The sequence below is a fragment of the Chrysemys picta genome, chromosome 2, assembly GCF_011386835.1.
Source record: "Chrysemys picta bellii isolate R12L10 chromosome 2, ASM1138683v2, whole genome shotgun sequence".
NCBI classification, from domain to species: domain Eukaryota; kingdom Metazoa; phylum Chordata; order Testudines; family Emydidae; genus Chrysemys; species Chrysemys picta.
This window is the reverse complement of record NC_088792.1, coordinates 65958513-65980617: the sequence shown is the minus strand read 5'-3', so window position 1 is coordinate 65980617 and position 22105 is coordinate 65958513. Positions and strand designations below refer to the sequence as shown.

Here is a 22105-nt window from a genome sequence, read left to right as displayed (position 1 = left end):
TTTTATCTATTGGTCATTTAAGTGTTAGCATTATATCTATAATATCTATATATAATTGGTCTATGATTTTTTGGATGAATTATATAGTAAAAAAATGGAGTTATCAAAGAAGAAATATCTGAGTTAAATACATATTGTATTGCTTAGGGCTTTGGAAGGAACATCAAGGTTGAAGCACATATCAGCTATGCAATTCAAAGATCTATCAGCTAGGCATCAATATGGAATGTAAGTTTAATAAGTTTTAAATATCTGAGATTGCAGTTGAAAGCCAGTTAATTAAGTTGTCAGGTAGTGTGTTGGAATCTGACAAGAACATTTTTAAGAAAACTGTATCCAGCAGTCTAAAGAAATTCATGGGTGTCTTCTAATTGTCAAGGGCAAATTTTGTTCATCAGTTCTGGCTTTGACATTGATGAAGAGAAGCAGCTTTTTTCTGCACAGCTGCCAGCTGCTGATCAGAGTTTCAAATCCATCATCCTCTGCTTCCATTACGTAAATTTGTCAAAATTAACTGTACATTATAAGAAGCATCCTTGCAAGAAAAGTACCAGAAGACATGAAGAGAATTACTAATGGTTCCTTGAAGAAGTGACAAGAATGCTACATTTCCTTCCATTACAAATGTGGTGGTGTTTGTATTTATATGACCGTTATAACTATTATTAATATTATGCTTATTGTAGTTTACAGCAGCTACTCCCAAAGAAGCAGAGGAATGGTTACAAGAAATCAAATTTGTATTGCAAGGTAAGTCAATCAGTGAAACAATAGTCTTTGTTTTTAATAATGTTTATTAATAATAGCGTTATCTACTAACTGATGTTCTATATGTGCATAATACAGTAGAACCATTTTTAATCCAGGCTTCAGACCGCATGTGCTGATTCTCAGCTATATTGTGCTTCTTGCATTACTTTTTTTCTTTTCCAGGACTCTGTTTTTCCAAATATTTTCTATATCTTAAAACTCTTTGTAGATAGATCTATCCCTATACCTCTTGGAGAATCTGATGACCATAAAGCACTTTAAATGGTATGTAGAAGAAGAGCACAATTTAACTTAAACAACTTCCATCTTCTTGGTGTCTTAAAGATCTTTTCTGAGACCTGAAAACCAAAGTAGTTAATATATTTTTCTTCTACAAGGACCTATATAAGTAATTCCATTGTTAGTAGCATTTGTTCTTAAGATTCAGTAAAATTCCCGTTAAAATAGTGTGCTGTATGCTGCACAAACATTCACTTTGGGTCGTCTTCTATTCTCATAAATGCTAATTTTCTAAACTGCTATTAAACAGACTTGGGATCTAATGTCATTCCTGAGGAGGAAGAATATGATGACGTTGGACAAGTTTCTCCTCCAGTCAGCACTGCACCAATAGACGATGACATTTATGAAGAACTTCCAGGTATTTCTGAGGTTTTATGTGACTAGAGAAATCTGATGTGTTTTGAGAGAAGCTCAGTTTCTGGTCTGGTAACTGTGAAGGAGTGACAGTGAGTGGCTAAAGTACTCAGATTAATATAGAAGCCCTTGAGTTTTGAATTGTACTGTTCTACTATAGTAACGAAAAGAATATACTCCCTTTACCAAGTCTGAGTGAGGACACTTCCGTCTTGGTGAATCAGGACATCAAAATCAGACAAATAGTAAAAATAGTCTTGTGGGAATTTTGGCTCATTAGCATTGTCTCTGCTACATAATTTTTTAATTATAAAATTGACTTGCCTTACAGCTTTTTCTGCCAACTTGCCCATCATTTTTTCTTCCTTCATTTTACCATTTGTATTAACTAGAGGTTCTCTATCCACTCCATATGCCATCCACTTCTGTCTAATATATGATCTCAATATCCCTTGCAACAGTGCAATGTGTTGGATTGGAGAGGTGTGGTGGTGATCTGTAAATAAAGGCACTGGGAAACTTGACTTTGTTTTTTCATATCATCCAGCATGAATCTGATAATACAGTGATTTCTTACTCTGGTTTTTCAGACATGGTCAAACGTTTACTCCTCTTGATAATCAAACGTAAATCTCAAAATTTTCTCTTGGCAATAGACCTTGGAGTTTATTACAGACAGTAAAATAGCAGGAAGACGTGTCTTTTATTCTTGTTTATGTTTTAGTAAGCTGTCTGAAAATGAGATATTCAATTGCTATGTGTAAAAATGACATTTTAAAATAAAAAATGCCAATACTCAGTCATTTGATATGCAATAATGCAAGATAGAATTCTGTTTCTTTTGCTGTTCAGAGAAAGCACTACTATCAACCAGTATCTTAGAGGAAAAAATAAATCGCATGTGACATAGACCTAACTTTCTATATTTGTTGCATGTTGAATATTTTATCCATTAGAAAAAATACGGTTGGGTGGCACTCTTTGGAAATTGTGCTCTTCTTATGAACTTAAGTGTTAACTGCATTTCAATGAACTATCAGAGCCGATAATTATGGAAGCTGATAAGAATGTTTATTGTACACTTGTGGAAGTGTAGAAAGACTTCTCTGTGTTTAGAAAGGCTCAAGAGATGATCTGCTGGGGTAGCTGTAAGGGCATAATTTTCCATATATGTGACCAGGAACTAAATTGCAGAGTTCATCACATGGATAGATCCTCTGTTTATTTGGAGTGTATCTGTGTGCACTGAATGCCCTGAAAAATAAAGAACTGACCTTCAATGGGTTTAAAGTCCAAAGTCACAAGGTCAAAAACATCAGTCTATTTGGGCCCGGGCCTGCCATGTGTTGGATGCCACTTGCACTGTGCTTTGAGTATTCAGCACCTGGCAGGTTATGGTCCTGTACATTTGCCTATACCTTTTATAAATTTATTTTCCCCCTAAATATGTAACTACTAAAGTAAACCTCACTATAGGGTAGCTTCATTTCACATCTTCATGGGGCCCTTTCAAGCAATAAGCGGAGCTGCAGTAGTAATGGTCATAGCTTGAATGAGTTAAACTGGAAAGTATGTTGAGAGCCAGGAGTTATAAAATTTACTTTCACATTAATAAAAAATTTGTATTCAAAATATTGCTAACCTGTATCCTGATGGCCCTGGGAGTATTCAAAAATATTTTAACTTTCATATCATTTTTACATAGGTTTTTCCAACAATTTTTGTCTCCTACAATGTAGGAGATAAGACTAAAAAGCAGTAGAAAGCAGTAAAACTGAAAGGATGGGTTGGTCTTTTTGTTAGTGGCCTGGAATTTAGGATATGTGTGTTCAGTTTCCAATTCAACCATATACTTCCTCTCTGATCCTGGGCACTTTGTAAGCTCTTTAGGGACTGTCTCTACTATGTGCTTGAACAGTGCCCAGCACAATGGGACCATGATTTCTGTTGTGGCTTCTAGGTATACCCAACTACAAGAAATAAATGACAAAATCTGTCTGCACTAATTATGGAATAAGTTTAATGACTTAAGTGTGTTTCCCTCATAAATATTCTGTAGCATCAAAGTTATACTGTGCTGTGTGAGGCTTTTTCACAGCAGGTCTTGTGACCCTGTCTCAGCTAGATTGGGAATCATGAACAGGTAACCAGCTATCTATTTTTAATCCCTCATGTCACAGTCTTGTCAATTATATTGTATTTGGCCATCAAAAGTTGAAAGGTCGCATGTTCAATAGTCACTTTTACATTTGTTTATTGAATTTAATGTTATGAATTGAACAGTACATTTTTCTGAATGCCATGAGTACAGGAGCTATTCAGCCACCTGAATATTGCCTATTTGGTTGTTGTATAGTTACTAAAACCAGAGCTAGGAGAACATAATTTATAGACTCATAGACTTTAAGGTCAGAAGGGACCATTATGATCTTCTAATCTGACCTCCTGCACAACGCAGAATCTCACCCACCCACTCCTGCAACAAACCCCTGACCTATGTCTGAGCTATTGAAGTCCTCAACTTGTGGTTTAAAGACTTCAAGGTGCAGAGAATCCTCCAGCAAGTTTCCCATATCCCATGCTGCAGAGGTAGGCGAAAAACCCCAGGGCCTCTGCCAATGTGACCTGCAGGAAAATTCCTTCCCGACTCCAAATATGGTGATCAGCTAAACCCTGAGCATGTGGGCAAGACTCACTAGCCGGACACCCAGGAAAGAATTCTCTGTAGTAACTCAGATCCCACCCTATCTAGTGTCCCATCACAGGCCATTGGACATATTTACCGTTAATAGTCAAAGATCAATTAATTGCCAAAATTAGGCTATCCCATCATACCATCCCTTCCATAAATTTTTCAAGCTTAGTCTTGAAGCCAGATATGTCTTTTGCCTCCATTGCTCCCCTTGGAAGGCTATTCCAGAACTTCACTCCTCTGATGGTTAGAAACCTTCATCTAATTTTCTGATGGCCAGTTTATATCCATTTGTTCTTGTGTCCACATTGGTACTGAGCTTAAATAATTCCTCTCCCTCCCTGGTATTTATTCCTCTGATATATTTATAGAGAACAATCATATCTCCCCTCAGCCTTCTTTTGGTTAGGCTAAACAAGCCAAGCTCTTTGAGTCTCCTTTCATAAGACAGGTTTTCCATTACTCAGATCATCCTAGTAGCCCTTCTCTGTACCTGTTCCAGTTTGAATTAATCCTTCTTAAAGATGGGAGACCAGAACTGCACACAATATTCCAGATGCCTTGTATATTCTCACCAGTGCCTTGTATAACGGTACTAACACCTCCTTATCTCTACTGGAAATACCTCGCCTGATGCATCCCAAGACCGCATTAGCTTTTTTCACAGCCATATCACATTGGGGGCTCATAGTCATCCTGTGATCAACCAATACTCCGAGGTCCTTCTCCTCCTCTGTTACTTCCAAGTGATGCGTCCCCAGTTTATAACAAAAATTCTTGTTATTAATCCCTAAATGCATGACCTTGCACTTTTCACTATTAAATTTCATCCTATTACTATTACTCCAGTTTACCAGGTCATCCAGATCTTCCTGTAGGATATCCCGGTCCCTCTCTGTATTGGCAATACCTCCCAGCTTCGTGTCATCCGCAAACTTTGTTAGCACATTCCCACTTTTTGTGCCAAGGTCAGTAATAAAAAGATTAAATAAGATTGGTCCCAAAACAGATCCCTGAGGAACTCCACTAGTAACGTCCTTCCAGCCTGACAGTTCACCTTTCAGTATGAACCATTGTAGTCTCCCCTTTAACCAGTTCCTTATCCACCTTTCAATTTTCATATCGATCCTCATCTTTTCCAATTTAGCTAATAATTCCCCATGTGGAACTGTATCAAATGCCTTACTAAGCAACAGAGGGTCCTGTGGCACCTTTGAGACTAACAGAAGTACTGGGAGCATAAGCTTTCGTGGGTCAGAACCTCACTTCTTCAGATGCATCTCACAACAACATCCTCCTCCACTGAGCATGTCCTGGATTCTGCCTTTCCACCTACCCCCCAGGGCCTTGCAAGTGTTGATATTTCACTAGGACACACAGCTTATTGTGCCTTATTGCTTAATTAAGGAATGGCAATTCATATACCAAAGTTACTAATGAATTCTGGCATTTCTGTGGCACTCAGAGGTTTTTGAAATGATGATTTGAACAGTTAGCCGTGCAATTTTGACCAAAGCACATTGAGCCCATTCATAATACAGTTCTTTTTTTTTTTTTTTTCAGTAGTGGACTTGAGTGAAGGCTGTATTTAAAGCTGCCTCCTTGTCTGAAGAGGATATTATGGGAATATTAGTATAGTTTTGAAACTTGGGAATTCAGCACTTGAGAAAACTGCTGAATAGTTGAGCTGAATAGTTCAAACCAGTAACTAGAATAGTAACAGTCTATTAGCCCATTGAAGACTTGGTTTTCAGTGGAATTCAATTTCTGCTAATGTCTGCTGGCAGGTGGTGTGGCTGGTTGGGAGGGATACAAAAGAGGAAAACTAATCTCTTGATCTATTAACCCATTTTCTTCTTACTTTAATAGCATATACAAATTCATATTTACCACAGAGGCATCATTTTTCTGGTTCACTTTAATAAGAGCATGTTTAATAGATACTGTGATTATTCAGGTAGAGTCAAGATCATTGCCGCTGCCAAAGACATGCTAATTTACAAACCCTCCCTGCAGGATTCTGCAGGAAATGACAACTTTTGCTGCTTTCAGCAAGCTAAGGTAGGCTAGTTTGCCTAGAGAGAACAATTAAAGGAAAACTCAGTTTAAAAAAAACAAAAACAAAAGTTGACACTGAAATTCTTTGCTGAAGTTAAGTAATTAATAGCCTGATAAATTAATCAATTCTCTATATTTTTGACATGACAAATATGTATTGTAGCCTTCAACTGCCAGTGCAAACCTGAAAAAAATAACTTTAAGAATTAAGTTAAAAAAAAATAGTGAACAGAGTTTGAGCACAGAAGTTTCTGGTTATCAGGGAATAACGTACAGATTATTGAGGGTGCAAAGTTTGGTTTAAGATCAGGTGGCATGAGGAATACATAATCTGCAATATCCCCGATTGGGGGTAAAAGGTTGATGGGTCAAAGTACAGACTTTGAGATATGAGGGTATGAACTTCATAGAGTGGTTGTGTTCAGGTGTGGAGTATAATGAATGGATATGATGATGAGGATGGATTGACCCTCATTTGGTGAGATTTAATGTTTAGGGAGTTTATGGTTCCAGTTCATATGATCCAATGGAGAAGGTCACTTGGTCCTTTTCTCATAGTGGGAGAATGTCACTCCGGCTCACGCCTCCTGGTACTGTCGGTGGCCGGTGATGTGCTCGATGTAGATGTCCCTGAGACCATGAGGCGCCGCATGAGACATGCGTAGCGTCAACCGATCCCGCAGGTCCACAGCACACGCTCGTTGCAGGGGTCCCAGGCGCCCAAGGCTCCGACAATCAGGGCGTCCATCTGCACCTCATACCCCTTCGCTCTCAGGGTGTCAGCCAGGGGGGCATACTTTTCCAGCTTACGAGCTCGGGCTTCGCAAAATGCCAGAGTCCTGTTCTCAAAGGAGACCGTGACGTCGACGAGGATGATCTTTTTCTGGGCCTCGTCGGTGACGACCACATCAGGTCATAGCTGGCTGTCGGTACCGGGGATGGTGCAGTTCACTGAGATCTCCCCCAGGCGTGGCACGATGGCTTTCACCAGGCGGTTCTGGATGGCGTTGTGGCGCAGCTGCCAGGCTCTGGAGTGGGGTTTGCAGCTGCACAGGACGTGGGGCAGGGTCTCATTGGGGTAGCCGCAATTCCTGCAACGCTTGTCTCGGTTCCCGTGGCGGACGGCTCCGTTGAGCGGGGCACGGTGGATGAACCGCCAGTCGGCGAAACGGGTGAAGCCACCCCCGGCGAGGAAGTGGTTGCTGGTGTCCCACTTGCTGGTCAACTCAAAGGCTTTTCCCTGGTCCGGTTTACACTTCAGGGTTTCCACGTACAGCGAGCGGATGGCGGCCTTCAGAGTCCTCTCCAGCAAGCCCCTGGCCGTTGGGTTGACGATGGTGTTGTCATCGGAGCTGATGTGCCTCACCCGGACTCCTAGCTCCTGGCGCTCCTCGCACCACTCCCAGCGGCAACCGATGCGCTTCCCCAGGTGACGCGTGGCGTTGCGAGTGCGGGACCACAGTGAAGCAATGTCGTGCCCGTCCCATCCAAATTCCCCATCCAGGGAGCCGCTCAGCAAGGTGGCGATTTCTTGGTTCGAGGAGGCTCTGCCGATCCACTTCTCTGTCGCATCACGCAGGGCGTTCGCCGCAATGTTCCTCACCGTGGCATCGGGACATGTCAGCAGGCGGAAGGCGTGGGTGATCACCGTGACATCGCACAGGTCACCCATGCGGGGGACGTTGGCGCCGCCGTGCCTGTGGGCAAGGTAGACCAGCTCGTTGCTGGCTCTCTGGGGAAGGAACAGCCACTTCTTCACCAGCTTCCGGATGATCTTGTCTGCCTTGTTGAGGGCACCTTCGCCACGGCAGATACCCTTAGGGTGAATGAGATGCGTGGGATCAGGAAGGTGTACAGGGCGTTTATCTTCTGCCACGGTGCCAGCAGGAAGGCATCAATCTTGGCGGCGTCCTGCAAGATCTCCTGGATGGTGTCCTCGAGTGTCTGCCGGACACGGAACCCTGTTGGCGTGCCCAGGTGCTGGTATGCCTGCCTCTCTGCCAGGGGGATGACGGGCTCACCCTGGATCTGGAACCCCGTTGTCTGCACCAAGTCCCTTTTGCTGCCATCAATGCGCAGAGTTGCGCACTTCTTCGCATTGAAGCGGAGCCCCATCCAGTCAGTAGCTCGGCTGGTGGCATCTAGCTGAAGTTAAGTAATTAATAGCCTGATAAATTAATCAATTCTCTATATTTTTGACATGACAAATATGTATTGTAGCCTACAACTGACAGTACAAACCTGAAAAAAATAACTTTAAGAATGAATATTACATAGAGCAAACCTATGCATCCTATCATACCAGGACATCCAAGATCTTTGGATCAATGGAATTCTAAATGATGGGGGAAGAGTTGGGTTATTTTAGGCAGGCCATATTTTCAGCTTCCCAACCTGGAGAGCAGTGAAGGAAATGTTTTCCAGTTCTAATAGGGTTCTGCTAATCTAGCCCACCTTCTGGCATACGATCAAACTTTGATTAAACTGGAATTTTGTTATTAGGCTTTTTAAAAACGCTTTGTGTTTTTTTCCATGCTGCCTCCATGCATGGAACAACTCCAGATGAAGAAGAACTGCCCAAAGTTTCCCCAACATAAGGCGAATCCCTAGATGGCATAAAGCTGGTATAGCTGGCTCTACGCCACTCATTCCAAACTTCCCACACCAAGCACAGGGGCTCTTTGTGAGCAAGCTGGACATCAGGGAGTGGGGGCAGAGCCGGAGTCTACTGTTTCAGTAGTCCTGAGCCAACAGCGCAGCCCCACAAAGAACTATTCTAGCATGTATAACTAAGAGCATGTCTTAGGCTGCTCTACATTACTTTTGGGGGTGATTCAGTGCATGGCTGGGCCATGGATCAAGGGAATGGAAAGTTTGCCTTTCCACCTCACCTTCAATCTGAGACCTGTGCCAAGCTGTACTGGCCACAGCTTGGATTCTGGCCAATAGTTCTGTTTTGTAGTGTAGGTGAGACTTTAACCATGTTTTGTAACCGAGGTAAAGCTTTGAGCAGGATAAGACGTGTCTATAAGTTTTGTACAGCTCTGAGCATATTCCAGGCTTGGGTTTTGCTCCTGCCTTAGATTGATTTAGGCAAATTGTTTATATGTAATTATGTCTTTAGTTATATTTTTGTTGACGTGCTTAGGTGCTTCATCTAACAAACACTTTAACAATGAAACTATTATTATTGCACCAGTGTTTGATACTTTGTAAGAGTGTAAGCAATGTTGAACCTGTCCATTCCTTTTAGTCATTACTTGAAGCATCTGTGTGTTAATAAAAAGGTGATACTCTCACTTATCCTGCCTAGGAAAGTAGCAAAGCTTGATACCTTCCTGCTGCAATCGTTTTTGGATGTAGAGCTGTTTTGGTCTCAGAAGTAAATGAGCTTTACTGATGCATTCCATGATCTGTCAGTACAGAGGAATCAAAAACTAAAACATGACCTGTGTTTTACCTACATTTGAGGAGAAGCATGTCGATGACTGTGTGTAAGGTAGATCTCTTGTTTCATGAACCAGGATGCCTCCCTTACAGTCATTTTGTATTTCCTTTCTCTAAGCATTAATGCTTGAGGATTTCACAACAATAACAGTTAATGAAACCTTCTCATAAATCCTTCCCTCAGTTTTAAGTTTTCAAGGTAATGCACTAGGGATTACCTGTGTGTTCCATGTCGATTTTGATGGGAGTTATGTGGCTAAAATCCTGCACACTGCTTTGAAAACATAGAGGTTAGTGTCACGAAGTCCCAATCATGGACTGCAACAGGGCAATCAACTCCTAAGATTAGGAAGACAAAGTGATCTTGTCTTCGTACTGTTACAAGTGGATATGAGATTCTTCTTCACTTCTCGTGCTCCCGTATTGTTTGCAGTGCTGATATTGTTAAACTGTTATTCTTTCCACCAGTGGCTGCATTTCAGCAATGGATGAAGTGGTTTCTGAATGTAAATAGTAAATCACTTTGTAAAATGTATGGAATATTTGGAGGTGAAAAGAGCAAATGTAAGATTATTATCATTCTGGAGATTAAAAATGAAGGTGAGTTTTAGAAAAAGAGCTTCTAGGAAGTATTCTGAACAATTTCAGTTGATATATATGGCAGGTGTGCACAATGAAGTCTTTCTTGGGAAAACAGTGAGGACAGTTCATCACGTAAAAGCAGTCCTTTTAAAATGGATCTCAGTGACAAAATTAAGATGCTTATTACTTGTTTTGTAGCTATTTTGTGCATGGGAAATTTGCACCCTTTCTTGTCTAAAGAGTATATTAAAGTTACCAAATTTTTCAAAATATTTTATTATGGTCACAAACAGTAAAATTAATATTACATTTATATGAGTAATAAGAAAAAGAGAAAAGTTGGTCATATGGCTCAGAAGCACACAAAATATACGGAAGCAGTGAAAAGCAATTATAAATGGCATATTAACAGAAAATAGAAAAGATTTTTTGTTTGAAATGTATGAAAGTTTAGGAATCCATAATTTTCTAGAAACTACATAAATCTGGTGGCCGACGTGTCTGTGGTGTATATCAGAGGGCATGGCACAATGGATTTATCATCACGTGAATGAGCTTGAATCCAAAACATTGTCATGGTTTGGAGCTCAGAGAATCTCTCTGAATTTGTTGGTGACACTTTGAATTTTGAGGCAGTACTTTCCTGAGCTTTTTTTCATTTTACCCTCCCAGATGTGCTTCCTGAGGATATTTCCCAGCAATTGTTGAATGCTTATGGGTATACAAGAGTCCTATATTAAGATGATTTTCGATTTAAAGTCCATGAATTCAGGAAGAAGTTAAGAGCCTTATGTCTGGGTCTTATCCTTTCTTCTTGGCAATCCCTTGGGCCAGATTTTTATCTATGTAAACTGTCATCTGAGGATGACTCCTTTTCTTTATCTTGGTGATAAGCAGTAGGCATTCATGGATCTTCTCTCTCCCTTCTTCTCATCTGGTTGAGAGGAGGGAGCGGACGCAGCAGCCAAAATCCTGGTGGGTCTTTTGGAGAGTGCACAGATTCTCTCCTGCTTCTTGCTAGGTGATGTGCTTCTCAGCAGTAGACCCTATGATCTATTGCAGGGGTCTCAAACTCAAATGACCACGAAGGCCACATGAGGACTAGTACATTGGCTGAGGGCCGCATTACTGACACCTCCCCCTACCACCCTTCGCCCCGCCCCCACTCCACCCCTTCCATGAGGCCCTGCCCCCATTCCAACCCCTTCCCTGAAATCCCCACCCCAACTCTGCCCCCTTCCTGCCCCCAGGGAGGGCAGGAGGGGTGTGGGGTGTGGTGGGGGCTCAGGGCAGGGCGTTGGGGTGTGGGGTGCAGGAGGGGTGTGGGGTACAGCAGGGGGTTGGGCTGCAGGAGGGGTGCGGGGTACAGCAGGGGGTTGAGCTGCAGGAGGGGCTCGGGGGGCGGGCTCCGGCCCCACACGCACCGGGGGCAGGGCAGGCCACCTGTCTGCCTGTCCCCACACCGCTCCGGGAAGTGGCCGGAACCTGAGGGAGGAGGGGCACGGGGGTCTGTGTGTTGCTGTTGCTTCAGGCACCACCCCCAGCAGCTCCCATTGGCCGGGAACGGGGAACTGCGGCTAATGGGAGCTGCTGGGGGCACTGCCTGAAGCAAGAACAACACAGAGCCCTGTGCCCCCCCTTCCCCACGTTCTGGCTGCTTCCCGGAGCGGCAGGGGCAGGGCAGGCAGGGAGCCGCTCTAGGTAAATGCTGGGGGGGAGGGGGGCCGCGAGGAGCCCGCGGGCCACAGAAAACAACCCCGCGGGCCACATGCGGCCCCCGGGCCACGTGTTTGAGACCCCTGATCTATTGTGTACCCATGGGGTCCCCTTGCAGGGTTTTGTATTGAAAAATGCTCCCAATAAGCATTACTTCAATTCAGACTGCTCTTTTTGCCAGAGGTGTGCCCGAAAGCCCAAATGTCAGCAATAACTGGCATTTGGTATTGGTGACAATATCATAAAACAATGTGACATTGAGTATATGAAAAGCCCATACGTCATCTGGCCTTACGTTGTATGACTGTTCACAGGTTCTATGACTTACCCTCATCCCAGAACAGTGTGTTTTGTGCATGGTGATATGCTGCAGAAAACAATAAACCACATTGCATACACACAGTTTGTGATACCTACCACAGCCTTTGACTACCAAACTTTGTCTTTAACTTAATGTGGAACATCAAGATCATGGGCACATGTCCAGTCTAGTAACACTCTCTGCCCATCCCCCCTCTTGCTATGGCTCATTTGCATTCTAAAGCATAGCAATGGCTCTCCTATTAGTCCTTGATGGAAACTCCATACAGCTAAATTGACTTGTCTGTTTTTTATTACTTTTTCAGTGCTTTTGTAAAGTTCTGTTCTTATCTTAAACTCTATATGAATTTTACCAATTCCAAACCTGCATTTTTTCCCAGTTTCAAATTTTGGGACTATTAAGTCAGGGGGTTTGGTATCTTATAACAATCACTGAATCTAAAGTGGTTAGTTTCTAACTCTACAACAGTAAATGAACTACATGCCCTGTTGAGTAAGAGAGTTTTTATTCATTCCACTGACTCACATGCAAAACTCGCTTTGGCTTCAAAGTCCCATGCATAAACATAGTGATACATGGCCTGAATTTCTGAACAACTGTTATAACAAGTCATCTAAGTTCATGAAGGAAGGAGAATGTATAGCTGTGATCAGTTTGATGAAGGCTGAATTTTATGCCAGTATTTCTGAGGAGTAATAAAAATTAAAAAACCCAATGTAGAGCAAAATCTACATTATCTGTTGGCATGTTCAAGCTTGTTTACTTAAATGTGAAGGTTTACGCTTGCATATCAAAAAGGAACCTACTTCAAATCCTGTAATTTGATGCTTAAGAAAATCTTTCTAAAACAAATTAACACACATCACATTCACACAAATTCACTTTTTATTGAAATAAGATATTTTATTTCCAGCACTGATCAATCATTCTTTTTACTATTTCCTCTTCACCTACATTAAACCACTTTTGACACTATTGATTTGTAAAACCAATATGATGTGAACACTATGTGACAGAAGTTGTTTGTTATTAAGAGATAGAATCCCATCTCAGAGGAGCTTGTCATCCTGGAGAGACACAATCACACAAAGTAATTTTACTTGTATCATAGCTCTTTCACTGTTGACTACATTTTTGACAGCTGGTTTCATGTTAAATATTAACAACACTTTGTTTATGCATGAACATCTTCAGTGGGTTACGGACCTAAAGTTCCCTCTTATGAAAGCAAAGTAGTTTTCTTTGTGTCACTGTCCATATCTAATTAAGAAGCAATGCAATAATGCTAAAGCAAAGCATTGCAAACAAGTATCCCAGTAAGGGAGACATTTTACTAATTCTAAAAAATGAGAAATAGTTTTAGGTTGGTAGGTCATAGTCCGAGGTCTATTATACATATATTTATGATAGTAGAGATTCTGGGCCCATTCTGGTGCTTGTTTATCACTGCGATGAGCATGGTATACATATCTAGCTAAATCTGGGAGCCCATATTTTTTGAATTTCTGATTGAAGGAGTGCACGATCAGACTGTTAATGCCACTGGATACTGTTGTTGAGAAACAATACATTCCTATAGCTGCTTTGGGATATCCTTGTTCAGCCTTCCTGGCTTCCATAACGTTGGTATTAAAGCGAGACAGCTGACCCAGCTGGGTGCTCAAGTAAGAACCAGCAGAGTGGCCCACAAAGTCCATCTTATCCACCCAGATACTGTAGATATAAATCCTTCCCCACAAGATTTCCCCAACCCTGATGACTCATTATCATAAATCTCCCTCTCAATTTCCCCCCCTTTCAATGAACTTCTAATTGCCATAGGGACTGTCACCACTACCAGCCTTCTTTCTCCCTTCCTCCTCTAAACTGAAGGAATTAAGCCAAGCAAAACATAATCAATAAGCAGGAGCCTTTCAACCAATTATATATATCCGTCTTAAATATAATTAAAATGTGTAGCTCATGTGTCCCTTTTAAACTCTCACATTTAAGGGGATAGGGAGTAAAAAGGCACAAAAACCCCCACAAAAAAACAAAACAAAAAAACCCACAGTGAGGAACCTGATTATCACATGGCACCAAGGCTGAATATCTCATGACAAATTCAATAGATGACTGTTCTTCTGGATCTGCTCAGGATTTCATGGCTTCCAGGATAACCGTGAGACTATCCCAGGTCGTTTCTGAGTTAATTCACACACAGCTGATTGCACTCTGGTTGTGGTATATGGAAAAAGATTGGAGATGGGGGAAATGGGTTGCTCCTTTGTCATGGACCAACCCTTGCCACCTTTGATTTGAGGTCAGATCACAGCTTTTTCTCAGGGGAGAAAGGCCTTTTTTGGTAGTCCACTTTTGGAGGCTGATGGAACCTTAAGACTTCCAGATGGCTCTGTGTGAGAATAAAGTTCAGCCAACAGACCACTCTATCGGGGGTTTGACAGGATTAATAACCATTTGTTTTCCTCCACTATTTATACAACGGTCCCATTTCTCTACCAGCGGCAATGGACGCTAAAGGATTATCAGGTTATTTCCCACTATGGTGGTTAGATCTTTGGTTTTTCTTTTGTTGGGGAGCCTATAAACTGGTGTTTGTGTATTGGGAAATGTGAATTAAGATTCTCTGTTGCTGAATTTCATATGTTTTTAGCATGTTGAAAAATTTAGAAAGATTCCTTCAGCTATAATAGGCACTAGATAAATACATTCTATAGAGTTAGTTGTAGTAAGATCCAGGAAATTTGTATGGGAGATCAGGAAAAAACATAACACTGATTTGTGGGACACTAATTGAACTATTATACTGCACACACAAAAAATCAAGGTCTCTGCTCATTAATTTTCCGCTCATTCTGCATTTTGCTTGATTTTGTTTGACTGTGTATCATAATATTACGATGGGTTTATTTTGTCATTTAAGCCAGGTAAAAGATTTTAGTAGAATTAGCTTCATGTAATTTGGTAACGTTGACTTTAAACAACCAAAAAGGACATGTTGACTCCATTAAAATACCCAAAGGGTGCATGCTGCTGATTTTTTTCCCCACTGTGTTGTCAGTGGTCAATACAGAGAATGCAAAAGTGTCAGTTGCTTGGACATTTTTAAAGCAATTATAGCATCCCTGAGCCAGACTCGTCCTAGAGAAACATGCCAACAACTATATCATTTCCTTTCACTTAAGTGAACTTTGCTGAAATGACTTGCCTTGTTTTCTTCTAAATCCAGAAATGAAGTTGTTCAAAAAAGGGAAGAACTATAAATTTGAATAAATTAACCCTACAAATTACTATAGAACTGATACTGTGGTTTAAACAAGCTGCTTTCATATATGTAAATATTATGTCAAGTCACATTTGTCACAATTAGGGTTATTTTGTTTTAAGGAATGGGTTTTAATCTAAGATCTTGCTGCTTATAAACTTTACATGATGTATGAACACTTTCTTCTCTGTATTACTAATCTACAAATTTAAGCCACAGAAATGTAACCTATATATATATCTATCAAATAACTCTAGTGATAAATTGCACTGCATGGTTTATTTGCATATTTGATTACTATATCTATTTATTTAGAGAATTGTTTATATTTATTGCATAGTATTTAATATCATGTATTTTAACAACAACTTAGTATCAAGGTTTATAAAAGGTCATGTTGAACACTTAAACCATTTTAATATCTGAAACCAAACAGATATAAAATCTTGGCTTCCTGTGCTTTATAGAAATAGTTCTATATCTCAATGAGAAGAATAACCTAATAACTTCCATAGAAAGGGGAAGAATATACATATTTAAGCTGGGTTTTTCTGCCTAAAATTGGAACATTTTTCTAACTGTGTAAACATTGTGCTAAAAAAATCTTGTCTGGTATATCTGTAATTTTGCCCACTGTCTAGACACTACATACCAAGTTTGAAGCTGAAAGATGATTTTAAAGCTGGGGCCAAAATCAGGCTTTAGTGAAAAGTGAGGTAAAACCTTTACTTCGGAGAAGCTGCCATCCAATTTTAAAAGCTTGGTCATCTAATCAGAGGACAAAGTCATATGGGCAAAATTTTCAAAAGTGCCTCAGTGATTTAAGAGCATAAATCACATTGGAACAGCAATGTGACTTAGGCCCCTAAGTCCCTTAGACACTTTTGAAAATTTTATCCTATATGAGGACCAGACTGTGCATTATATTATGAATTAGAATATTTTGTTCAGTTTTCTCAACAAATAATTCCAGGCAATCCAAAGGGTGAAACTTCTTTGCTCAAATCAATCCTTGAACAAAATGGGGCCTTAATAGAAAAGGAGGGGAAAGGGATGTTGGAAAACTAAGAGGGAAAACGAGTCTTCAGATCTCAAGCAAATATATGGTAGCATGTGTCTGGATTTCCTGAAAGCATTTAAAAATTATGCGTAACTGAGAAGACACAGCAAAGATCAAGTGAAACAGTGCACCACCTCAAAACAACAGTGAAAGTTTTTGTCAAAAAAAGAAGCAAAAGCAATTTTTAAAAATTTCTCTGAATTTCACATTTGAGAAAATAGGTGTCTCTACACCAGGGGTCGGCAACGTTTGGCACGCGGCTCGCCAGGATAAGCACCCTGGCGGCCCGGGCCAGTTTTATTTACCTGCTGATGCGGCAGGTTTGGCTGATCGCGGCCCCCATTGGCCGCGGTTCGCCATCCCGGGCCAATGGGGGCAGCGGGAAGCGGCGCGGGCGAGCAATGTGCTGGCCGCGGCTCCTCGCCGCCCCCATTGGCCCTGGACGGCGAACCGCAGCCAGTGGGGGCCGCGATCGGCCAAACCTGCTGCGTCAGCAGGTAAATAAACTGGCCCAGCCCCTACTCTACACCTTTCCCCCATTGTTCCCCTATTCCTTTGCCCAAAGAGAAAAATTTAAGCCCTGAGCCTTGTAAGCTTCATATTCCCCAGGCCCTCAAAAACACAAATACTTTTCATAAGAGGAGCTTTAAACCCTGCCCTTTTGATAGGGGGAGGATTCTCTAATAGTGAATGGTCATTTAGTAACAATCTGTTCATAAACATGTCCTTATAGTACATCTCCCCACTCTCCCTCATGTGGAGGAAGACAGTGGCAAATTGAAAAACAGCATGTGCAAGTGCATGAAAATGCAATGGCTTTCACCTTTTACAAATTCATTAAAAAACATGATTTTTTCCCACCCATTTTCTCCCCCTCTCACAATATTATACTATGTGGTTATACTTCTGGTAACATAAGTATTGTTTTAAACAATGAGCATACTATCTCATCTAAGCAATAAAAAAACAGGTGTTTGATAATGTCTAATTGTAGACAGCTTCAGGCATCAGGTTTAACCATACTTAACAGTGTGTGTTACAGTGAGGACTGTGTTGTATGTGATTTTAGTGGGATTCTTTTTCTTAATTTAACCCAATCTTTGAATAATTAACTAATTTTCTATCTGTCTGCCTATGTACTTATATTACCCACTCCCCATCACCATACTATCAAAGTGCTTCACAAACATAAGTGAATTTATACTTGAAATACCCCATGAGGTAGGGAATGTATCTATTTTTGTTATTATGCCCAACCATCATGTAGACTTCGGACCAAGTAACTCCCTGCATAAGTCATATTCAAATAGGGGCCAGGAACCTTAGCTAGTTTGAACTTGTAGAATTTCTCACAGATCATTCTGTTGGAGGGGAATAAAGACCCACCAAGCATACAGACATCCTTACTTCCATGGAGAAGTTTTATGGATCCAAAGGATGAGATTCTCACTCTAAATCTGGCCCCTAATTCCAGCTGGGGGAGGCTTCCTGAATTCAGAGGAATCAGGCTGTAGCTCCAGCTACAGCACACAGTGCTGCAGCAATTCTGTGCAGGGGTGTGGCCAATATGGTAGTCTGTGAGGGCTACCTTAACTTAGACAGGCCCCCAGAGCTATCTAAATTATGCTAGGAGGTTCTCTGGTCCCCAAAGCAGGCCAGGATTGGGAGGATAAAAGGCATGTAAAGCCACCTGAGCTTTTGGGCAATGATTTCTGTGCTGAGATGTCCTGACCACCCCTGCAGCACCAAAAAGGTTTGAGACTAACCGTGCTGGAGATAACCTAAGATATGCAGGAAACTTTTGTGGATCCCCCAGAAGTTGTATTCACGCATAAGCTTAATACCGCCGCACTGCTCCTTGCACCCTCCCCTCTTCCCATAGCCTCTCTGGCTGTGGCAGCTACATAACCCTCTTCCTTCCACAGTGAGCTTTCTCAGTGCAGGGGGAGAACCATGCAAGGTAGTGCTGACTAAGCATCAGCTTCCATAAGGAAATCTGGGAGGAGAGGGGGAAGATATCACAGAGACCATCCATCCTTTTGACCTTATTCCTTCATAAAGGGAGAGTACTAATCTCACAGAATGTAAGGGTAATAACTTCTGCAGATCTTTGGGAAAGTATAGTGTGTTAGAGCTATTTCTGCTTACTTCCTCGTAAACCAAGTGGTCCCGGGATTTGAGTCCTCACTGCTTATGCTAGTGCAGGGAGCAGCGGGGAGGAGACGGGGAAAGGGAATGGGAGATATGGACCTCAACTTAAGAAGATGAATATGGATTTAACTTGTTTGCATATTGCTCCTTCCTTTTGTTTATTCACATCCTCCCCAAAACAAAAATATTTGTAAAAGCTAGATCTAGCTATTGTGAAACTGAATAGCTGGACAGAGTTATGTTGCTTATTAGGGTAATAATCCATCTGTTACAGAGCAGGCTCAATTTGTAAAATTAAGTTTATAAATCAGGGAGAGAAAAGTACTTGTCTCTTCCCCACAGTAAGCATTTACTCTCTTTTTAGAGTTCCCATTTATAGTTACATGGGGTCATTTTAAGAAAAATATACATCCTGGAGAAATAATTCAGTCTGTCTCTTAAATAGGCTCTTACACCTTTACATTCCTGTTGAGCAAATAAGCAATGGCTGTTCAGTTTCATCTGAGTTCTTCCCGTGTGTCTCTATCATCTCTACCTTGTGAAGTCATTTTGATTTTTACTAATGTACTGTGGGGGGGTTTCCAGAGGACAAGCTTATATGCTTGTAGCCTTTTGTCACCAGAGTGAAATTTCAAATGTGGATCTATTAGTATGCATTACAGATATCAAAATGCTTGAATAAATTTTTAAAAATTAGTTCACTGCAGTATTTTTTTAAATCTGGACTGATCCAAACATCTCCCAACAATTCTTCTAACAATATGTGATCGGAATAATAACTTCACATGTTGTAGAATTCCATGCTGCAGCTGAGAGGCATGTAAATACAAGCTGCTTATTTGCAAGAAGCTTCCAGATTTGCAATATGATTGCTATGGAAACCACATAATGAAAACCTTATAACCATCTGTGTGGTTTGATGGATTTTGCTGCATAGCTGAGCTGTTTTTGTTTACTGTTATTAAAGTGTTGAATGGAATATATTAACCCACAAACTGTGATTATCCAGGGTATTAATTAATATTGTATAATGACCGTGTCTATATCAAATAACACAACACAATCAAATACTAGCTAATAATACTGCTATTAATATAAGATCTAATGTAGGTAAGTGGTTGACTATCAGTTTTTTGGTGGAATGCTGACTTTATACATATTTATCTGGGAGATTACCAATTCTGTTGCAGAAATGTATTATGCAAGCTACACTTTAGTACATTTTTATATTCATATAATCTGACTCTCTCTGGGAAGAACAAAAAGGAAGAAAAATCAATTAGACTCATGTCTAAAAGTCAGATACTGTTGTATTCGTTGTATTCGCTTTAAATCATATGTGCAGGTAGAGCCATCTGTGTTTGGGGAATAGCTGTGGCAATCTCCTGGTAGTAATTTACATATTTAACTCATAGTGCAAAATTTTAGAATTCAGCTGTGAAATCTACAGGAATTATTATTATTATTATTATTATTTTTAATATTTGCAGTTCCTCCCTGATCTGTTACCAGAAAAAAAATCTTTTAACTTTCTAGTAGTGGAGATATGCTGTAAGTGTCTCTATATTCTAGTCTCTAGGGATCCTCAACCTATTGCTGTAGGCCCAAATGCATTTCTTTGGGACACATACACAGCTCTTCTAGAGCTCTGGGTTTGATCAGAGCTCCTATTGATCTGGAGAGAGAAACTAGAGAGACACGTCTCTTCCCAGCCTGAAGGGTAGAAAGTGAGGGGAGAGGGGAAAGATTGAACTACGATTATTTTGAAGATCTCTGTGGCTCCCTGTGACACACATTCTTGATAATACAATTTAACTTTTGTCGTACTGTTTCTCCTCAATAATTGATGTTGTATATACTATCTGTGCTATGCATTGCTGCAAACATTGCAACATAGTTTCTGACCAGTGTCTCTACGCATTTGAGACTGCTGTTGGTTACAGGAGGTTTGACACTGCTTCCAGGCCCAAAGTGCAAGTTGTATTTAGGAGCTAAATGTCCTCTTTAAGCTCCCATGACCCAAGTCCGTTAGATCCAAAGCAATATTTAATTGACATGGAGAACCACTGGGGTTTTGAAGGAACTTGGGTTCAGTCTTTCTTTTCTCCTCTTACACTTCAAATACAAGTCTAGGAAATGACCATCAGTTTTAAACAATGTTTATCTTTTTTTAAAGGGAGAATTGTACTTATTTATGAACTTTGTTTGTGAACCCACAGTATAGTGTTTATTTTTATAGGTACTCTGTCTTACTGTGGAAAAATTTCTCAAACCTGCACTGCTTTCCCTTTCCCTTTTTAAATTAGAGAGAGGGAAGGGAAAAATACTTACTAAAATGGAGTTCTTATTATCACAGAACTGATGGAAAGAGTAGCAGCATGGTATGAACATTCTTAATAATAATTCTGCAGTGTTCAATAACCAAAAAATTATTTCTAGCAGTATATAATAATCTGTCTCTTACCTGGAATTGAGTGTTTATAGGAAGAGATAATGCATTGTGGGTAGAAAAGATGACAGACAAAAGGATAATATTGCTTGTAAGTGGCATAAAAATGGTTGTAAGCCATGGAATGAGTGCCTCCTGGTGCCCTTGAGGATATATAAGGATACTTTTGTTACATTTTTTTAGCATGTCCCACATGATGTAATGATGTACTCAGTGTTGAACAAGTTTAAATATAGCAGATAGTCTCTCTCTCTCTCTCTCTCTCTCTCTTTTATGTGCTGTGCAGTAGCATCAGATTTACCGCTTTCCATTGTTTTCTTGTTTTGTGTCCAAGTCATTGGAGTCTGTCTTAACCAAACTTCTAGCTAGTCAGTAGTTATTAGACAACAAAAACTACTGATTAACTAGCAAATTAATAATACAAAGCTCCTTGAACAGTAAATCACATAACCATGTCTCCCATTATATTGTGTTTGGCAACCTATAGCCCCAGTCGTGCAAGTAGCTCTGCATGTGCTTAACTTTAAGCGTATGAGTGGTCCCACAGAAATCAACAGGTCTACTCCTGTGCTTAAAGTTAAACATGTCTATTAAGTATTTGCAGAATTGAAGCCTGAATGTGTAATGTGATGTGCATGAATGAACCTATACGTTTACAAAGTTATTAATGCAAACCAGACATGATCACATGTTCATGCTGAAACTCACCCTCCTCCCCATCATAGAATGTTATGAAATTCTTACATAATCTGCTTGTGAAGAACATTTTAAAAGCCATGACTTTTATACTCATTGTTTATTAACAAAATATCAGATTAGTAGCTGTAATGGGTTCATGGTACTTAAAAGCAAACATACTTATTATATTAGTACACAGTGTGTTAAATAGCAGCAAAGGAATTAGACATACCTAAAGTGCAGTTCTATTCTGAAAAGTGGCTGTGTCAATATAATAC

General features: G+C 40.6%; 1 protein-coding gene across 1 annotated transcript in view; it reads left to right on the top strand.

Moving 5' to 3' along the window:
- The window catches only part of SKAP2 (src kinase associated phosphoprotein 2), a 155517-nt gene that overhangs the window by 111238 nt on the left and 22174 nt on the right, over window positions 1-22105 (top strand). Inside the window, exons 8-9 of the mRNA XM_005296977.5 lie at window positions 687-750; window positions 1301-1411. Coding sequence (XP_005297034.2) covers window positions 687-750; window positions 1301-1411 — 175 coding nt within the window. The remainder of the gene's footprint in view (window positions 1-686; window positions 751-1300; window positions 1412-22105) is intronic.